General features: G+C 32.3%; 1 protein-coding gene and 1 long non-coding RNA gene across 2 annotated transcripts; one reads left to right on the top strand and one right to left on the bottom strand.

Annotated features, from left to right (window-relative positions):
• Positions 1 to 375: 375 nt before the first annotated feature.
• On the bottom strand, positions 376 to 6,381 carry LOC109169149. The gene is made up of 3 exons (XR_002052176.1): positions 5,908 to 6,381; positions 4,876 to 5,007; positions 376 to 637 (listed from the first exon to the last, which is right to left on the bottom strand). It is a non-coding gene; the product is annotated as an uncharacterized LOC109169149 (long non-coding RNA).
• On the top strand, positions 2,084 to 2,644 carry LOC109169148. Its single transcript, XM_019318026.1, has 2 exons — positions 2,084 to 2,263; positions 2,344 to 2,644. Exons 1-2 carry the CDS (start codon positions 2,093 to 2,095, stop codon positions 2,617 to 2,619), a joined length of 447 nt encoding a protein of 148 aa, XP_019173571.1. The 5' UTR covers positions 2,084 to 2,092; the 3' UTR covers positions 2,620 to 2,644.
• Positions 6,382 to 6,777: the final 396 nt, after the last annotated feature.

The following is a 6,777-nucleotide window of genomic DNA, read 5'->3' on the forward strand; positions in this document are numbered from 1 at the left end:
TAGCCACAGCATCCTTAATCTGTTAAAATTATATATTAAGCGGTTTATTTTGATCACATAAAGTTTTAGACATATCATTTGTGATTAATCTATATACATATAAAGGCCATAGGATTTTGGCCAATCAAATCCTTCCATTTTCCCGCCTAAATTACACGACACCGTTTAAGTGTTTTTTTTTTTTTTTTTTTTCAAATCCATTCAATTTCCCGCTTATTTGAAAATTTTAATTTACTGATTTGGTATTGACGTATGATTTTAGGCCTGCTGTTTAGGGGTGTGGGCTATTGTGGAGTTAGTATTCTAATGGGTTTCTAGATAGGAAACATGTGGTTTAAGTCTAATGGGTATGGGAGTGATGTAAATTGCAGTGCATAGGTAATATTTTTAATATTTTTGCAATTGTCCGACTCTAAGTTTACTGGTTATATATAGCTACACATTTAGGCCTCAAAGCAAAGCAAAGCAAAATATTACAAGATTCTTTCATCTGTGCTATCACAAAACGAAGCAAAATATTACAACTTTCAGCTTTCAAAAACCAACATGACTGGGCAGTTCATAGTTGGTGCCCAGCTTCACCCGCAACAGACTTCTAAGGCCATTAGATTGCATTGTGTGCGGAGCTATGTTGTCACTGAAAACAGAGGACAAAAACAAATTAGAAGTCAAGAGTGTGTGTTTCATGATCAAGAGGTGTGCTATTCCTAGATTACTATCTTCTAATTTTATTGTCTATTGCTAACTGTTTATAAGTACTTATGATATTTTCTTTGTGTCTTGAATATAGGGTATTTTTATTCATGTTCACATACCTAAGGATATTGTTGCAACATACCTGAATATGTTCAAGGAGGGTAAAGTCTATGGTATTCGAAATTTCCTATGTATCACTAACTTTTTCAAGTATAAAACAAGCACACATCGTTATATGATCAAATTCAAACATGACACTGTTGTGAAGCAATATCAGCGTGTGAATTTCCCTAAAACAATGTTCCGGTTTAAGAGTTTCCCGGACATACTTTCAAAGAAGAATGTTGATGAGAAAGTGTTGATCGGTAAGAGTTTAACTGGATGCATACATATATAATACTCAAATGAAGGAATGCTACTTTGATTATGTTTTCAACCATAGCCATCAAAACTAATATTCTGCTGTTATTTTATGTAGATGTGATTGGCCGAGTTGTTGAAATTTATACACCACTAGACAAAGTGATAGCTGGAAAACAAACAAGGCTTATTGACTTTGTTCTTGAAGACAATGAGTAATTTTTTTTTGGCTTGGCTATGCTGATGTAAATCTTATTATTAATTCTGTTGGGTATTTAAATTGGTTTCTGTTTTCATGCAGTAAAAATCAGATTAAGTGTACATTATGGGATGAGCATGTGGATCAACTAACTCCTTATTTCCAAATTGTTGCATCCGATCCAGTTATACTTCTCATTCAACTTTGTAGGACCAAGTTTATGGACAATAAGTTCTAATCCATGATGGGTGTGCTTTCTATTTCAAATAATATCCTATCTCCTAATGAGAAAATTTTTTTCTGGTTAGATGGCGAGGTTCGTATTTGCAGCTCCTTTGATGCTACCCAACTATTTTTTACTCATTCGTCTAAGGAGTTCCGTGACTTCAAGAATAGGTGTGTTTCTATTTTATGGTGTTTGTTAAACTTTTTAAATCAAAATGGATGTGAAAGTATTTACTTTTTTATTTTTAATAGCTTTACAGGTGACTACACCCCTTTGAGGTGTATAGAATCTGGTTCTAGGCTTGATGTTGGTTTCCCTACTAATGGCCTGCATCCTAATGATATTTTGGTTACTCCTATTGAAGATATTTACTTGAAACAACAGGTTAATATGCTACAATGTTTGATAATTATTTATGTTTGTCTACTAATTTTTTTGTGTTTTCTATGTACTTATAAATTCTAAGCATAAAAGAGATGACCTAGATATTTTTTTTTTTTTTTGTGCACCAGTTGGGGGAGTATTGGGTTGCAGGCAGAATTGTTGGCGTAGAGAGTATAAGTGATTGGTATTTCATTTCTTGCAAGAAGAAGCTTGCTGAACAAGGTGGCATGATGTACTGTGGTGGGTGTAAGAATTCTTGGCATGAAGGAATTGTGAGGTATAGGTTGATTGTCCGTGTGGCGGACCACACTGGAGATGCCCCTAAGCTGATATGGGATCGTGAATGTGCAGATTTGGTTGGTATGTCAGCGGCTGAGTTAAAGGCTAAGTACCCTGAGGTATACTATACTATTTCACTTCTTTATTGGGTGTTTAGTGGTTGGTTTTTGATGTCTTATCTGTTCTCCAATATTTCTAGGGAAATAATTGTATTCCACCTGAACTTGGTCGCTTGCGTGGGATGTCTATGGTTTTCCGTATTGTTATGAAGAAGGAACAGGTGGAGAGCTACTATTCTGCCTTTACGGTTCTAAGGATTTGCAGGGATGAGCCATTAGTTACACAACACTGCTCAGGTTTTCTAGGTGCCCCTTCTGCTGAAATGGTTCCAGGTCATGTCGGAGGTTCTTTGGATGTTGGATGTAACTCTGAGGTATACTTATTATTCTATTTTTGGGTTTATAAGTGGTTCTAAGTAGGTTATTGACTGGTCAGAACTATTTTTATGCAGCAACAGTTCGGCAGTGATGAAGAGGAGTTTTTTGGAGTGGAGGATGTCTCTGATGGTGTGGAAGATGATATCACTGTTGGTTTGGATGACATTTCTGAAGATTTAGGGGATGAGCATGCTGCTGATGCTGTTAAGGGATCTATGATCAAAGATTTGGTTACTGCTGGTGGTTCTAACAAAACTAAGGATAAGGGTGTTGTTGATTTGGAAAGTGAACATGTGGGTGTTCCTCTTAAGAGATCTCTGCTGAAAGAGTTTGGTATGTCTGGTAGCATAAAGAAAGCTAAGGAGGTGGTGGTGAAGCAGGAAAAGTAATGGAAATTTCTTTATTTAGAAATAGGTTGTACTAATACTAAGCTGGTAAGTGGGTTTTGTGTGCTAAATTCTACCAAACTGATGGTTATGCCTAGAAAACTGCAGCTTTTTGTAATGTACTGTTAGCCAGTGGATTGTGTGTAGTGTGTTTTTGCCTATGGGTTTGTTTTTTGAACACTGCAGGTGTTTCAGTGTACTGGTAAGCAGTACAATGTATGTAGTGTGTGTTTTGGAAGGCAATGTGTGTAAAACTGCATATGTTGCAGTTGCTAATCTATTTTAAATGTAATGACAGGTTGCTCTAATTGCAAACCAGCCACTAATGGATTTTGGTTCTTATTCTGTTCAAGTATAAGTATATATTGCTTACCCAAATATTACAAATAAACCTATTATTAATCAAAGTATAATATAAAATAATATAGAAATCCAAATCATTAAAAAAAAAAAAACAGTTAGAGCATATTATAGCAACAAATTAAATCATATTAATCTATAATTTCACAAAGTCTATTATAGCAAGCCCAAAAAAATTGCAGCATACTGATAGTTTCCTGGTAAATGAGATAAAAAAGAAAGGGGAAAATTACAAAAGGTATAGCAAATTAGGAGGTTGATTTTTGAGTAAATGCATATCACTTGCATATTTATTGCAAAGAAATATATTATTCCTTAAGTGAAATAATTGGAACCCATTCAAAAAAAAAAGTATCAAAAAATTAATATTTGAGAAATGACAAAGAAATTGATAGTGGCCATGGTAAATCATACACAAAAAGGGCAAAAAAAAAAATAAAATTAATAGATTAGCAGGCTGATCATTAAAGAAAAGGATCTCCCATGCACATGTATTCCAGATAAATATGTTATTTTACAAACTCAATTATAGCAACTAAAAAAAAGGAAGCATCAGACTCCTTTGATTTTAGATTGTTAGTATTTGTTCATATATATGTATAAAAAGTATTTCAATTACTTATCTATTCCAAATTAACCTATTATTAAACAAACTTTAATATACCAAAAAAAAAAAAAAAGCAGTTATATCATATATTAGCAGGCTCATATTTGAGGTAAAGGACTTGCATATGTATTGCAAATAAATCTATTATTTCACAAACATCATGTATGAATATTTTTTTTTTTAAAGAGTGGCATCATACTGAGAATTGAGAAATGACAAACAAATTCAGACAGGCCCTGGTAAATCATTTTTAAAAAGGGAAAAAAAAAGACAAAGCAGATTAGCAGGTTGATTTTTGAGAAAAAGGATATCAATTGCATATATATTGCAAATAATTATATTTTTCCACAAATATATTTAAAGTAACAAAATTACAAATATATATATATGACAACAGATAGCAATTTGAGAAGTGAGAAACAAATTGATAATGCGATGGTACAAATTACACAATACTCAAGACATACATGTAGGAATACTTTTCTCATACACCTATACCTATACCTAAGCATTTAATGTGAATGGTAAGTGTGGACTGCAATTTGAGAAGTGAGAAACAAATTGACAATGCCATGGTACAAATTACACAATACCCAAGACATACATTTATGAATACTTTTTCCCATACACCTATACCTATACCTAAGCATTTAATGTGGATGGTAAGTGTTGACTATTATATACTAATGTTTGATTGAGACTTCTTAGCATGTGTACTACTTGGTATCTCTATATATACTTCATTTAAGAATGCAACATGTACACTATATATTCATTCCAAAAGAGAACTTCAGAAAGTTTTTAGCTAGCAATTGCAACAATGAAAAAATTGACTAGCTCAACTATCATTCGTGGAAAAAGAAAGCTTGATGTTGAAGACAAAGGTAAAAATGAAACATAAATGTTGTTCTTCATTAAAATTGTAACAAATGTTAACTTACTTTTTTGGTTTGCAATACTCATCTTCTTTGCTTTCCATTTGTCTACTATATCTGCACCAATTTGGTTCCCTATGTCTCTTCTTTTTTTGTCAGTGTATTGAGAGATTGTAAATGCAACACTTTCCTGTACACCTGCAAATGAATATTATTGAGGTCATTAAAAAAATCAAAATACTACTAATATATTTGTTGACATGTTTTGTATATAAAATTTGTTGATACAATGATTTAAAAATAGTATTACTTAATAACATGTGAATATGATTTAAATTGAACTTTTTTAGGAATGAACTCATTTTTTTAAGCAGAAGGCTAAACTGAAATTATGCTTTTGATGGCATGTGAAGTGGAAAGAACTCTCAAAAAAACAAATTAATCAATTTCAGTATTACTAATCAATTTCAAACTAAATTATTGAATTGTACAGCAACACTAATCTTAATACTCTTTTTCCACAATTTCCAACTGTTGGGAGTGAAAATTTTACCACATCAATGATTTTAGTCCGTTAATTTAGGTGATTCTAGCCACTACTCAAAGGCCTGAAACAAAACATTTTGGGGGTGTGTGATAACACATGTTAAATTCTTGAACTCACAGGATATCTTATTTTAAACATTTAAAAACAGAAAAATATTAATTTATTTTATTTGTGAAAGTAATGGACTCAAATGTTATGTAAATAATTAAAGTAACCAAAAGTTAATTTTCATCGCATGTGAACTGCTGTTTTAAACCGGGTAAAAATTGCACAGAGAAATTGAATTATATAGTGGTGATTGCTAGCAGGTTTATTAATAAAAATCATTTTTCTCTTCAATATACATGGAAATCAAAAATAAAATATGAAGAACACATATATATTTACTAAATTTTCGGAAAAAAACTATTTTTTCATAAATTTTAATTTTTTGATTTTTGAAATTACTGCATGTGTATTATATGCTCTAAATCTAATCATAGATTTTGCCCACAAATAATTAAAGAATGAAATAATTGTAAAATTATTAAAAGTATGTTTTAGTGTTTTACCTTACAGATATCGTAGTTTGAAGGTAGATCGCTGCTGTTTCTTGCTTTGTTTCAGATCGATTTGGCCTTTGGTGTTTGGTAGAGGAGAAACCGAAGGATAGTAGATAAGGGTTTTGGGTTTGTGTAATCTGGCATGATTTTTTCAACTGATTAGGTCTACGAAGGTAGTATTGTGAAGTGTAGAACGAGTAGGAGAACATAGATCGTGAACAAGAAGTTAGGTGATGTTTGAACAAGAAGTAGGGTGTTTTTGGACTACATATTTCTATGAACTGCTGTTTTGCTAGGCAACATTTAGTAGTTCCGATTGGACTACATAATTTTGTAAAGGTGATGTTTGAACATGGAGATGGCTAGAAAATGACATCGAGCTAGAGGCGATAGCTTAAGAAATAATGGCGATGTGTGGATGGTGTAGTTTCCAAAAACAGTAGACAGTGTAGAGAAGAAGATATGCGCAGCCGAGAAGATAGGGTAGCGGCAAAATGGTCTAATTGTTTAGTTGTTTAGGGTGTTTTGTTCTGGCTTGGGTTTTGGGTTGGGCTTTGATAGGCTAGAGTTTATATTTGGGTTATAATTATGCTAGAGTTTGTGGTTGGGCTATGGTTAGCCCATACTTATAATATACTTGATATAATTAATGGAACAAGTGTCATTAATCTGGCAAATTATTGTGTGGACCATGGTCCACACAATGATATGTGGACCATAACAAAAAGTACATTTTTAATATACTAAATGTATATTATTTTTGTATTGAATGTACATTATACAATATAATGTACACTCAGAACAAAAATAATGTACATCCCATGTATACAATGTGCATTATTTTTGTATTGAATGTGCATTATTTTTGAACTGAATGTA

Source organism: Ipomoea nil, unplaced genomic scaffold (genome assembly GCF_001879475.1).
Source record: "Ipomoea nil cultivar Tokyo-kokei standard unplaced genomic scaffold, Asagao_1.1 scaffold3251, whole genome shotgun sequence".
Lineage (NCBI taxonomy): Eukaryota > Viridiplantae > Streptophyta > Magnoliopsida > Solanales > Convolvulaceae > Ipomoea > Ipomoea nil.

Excerpts from the sequence above, each read along its gene's own strand:
- LOC109169148 (XM_019318026.1), top strand. The coding sequence starts at position 2,093 with ATGATGTACTGTGGTGGGTGTAAGAATTCTTGGCATGAAGGAATTGTG. Across the intron at positions 2,264-2,343 it reads TAAAGGCTAAGTACCCTGAG|GGAAATAATTGTATTCCACC; the intron begins GTATACTATACT and ends CAATATTTCTAG.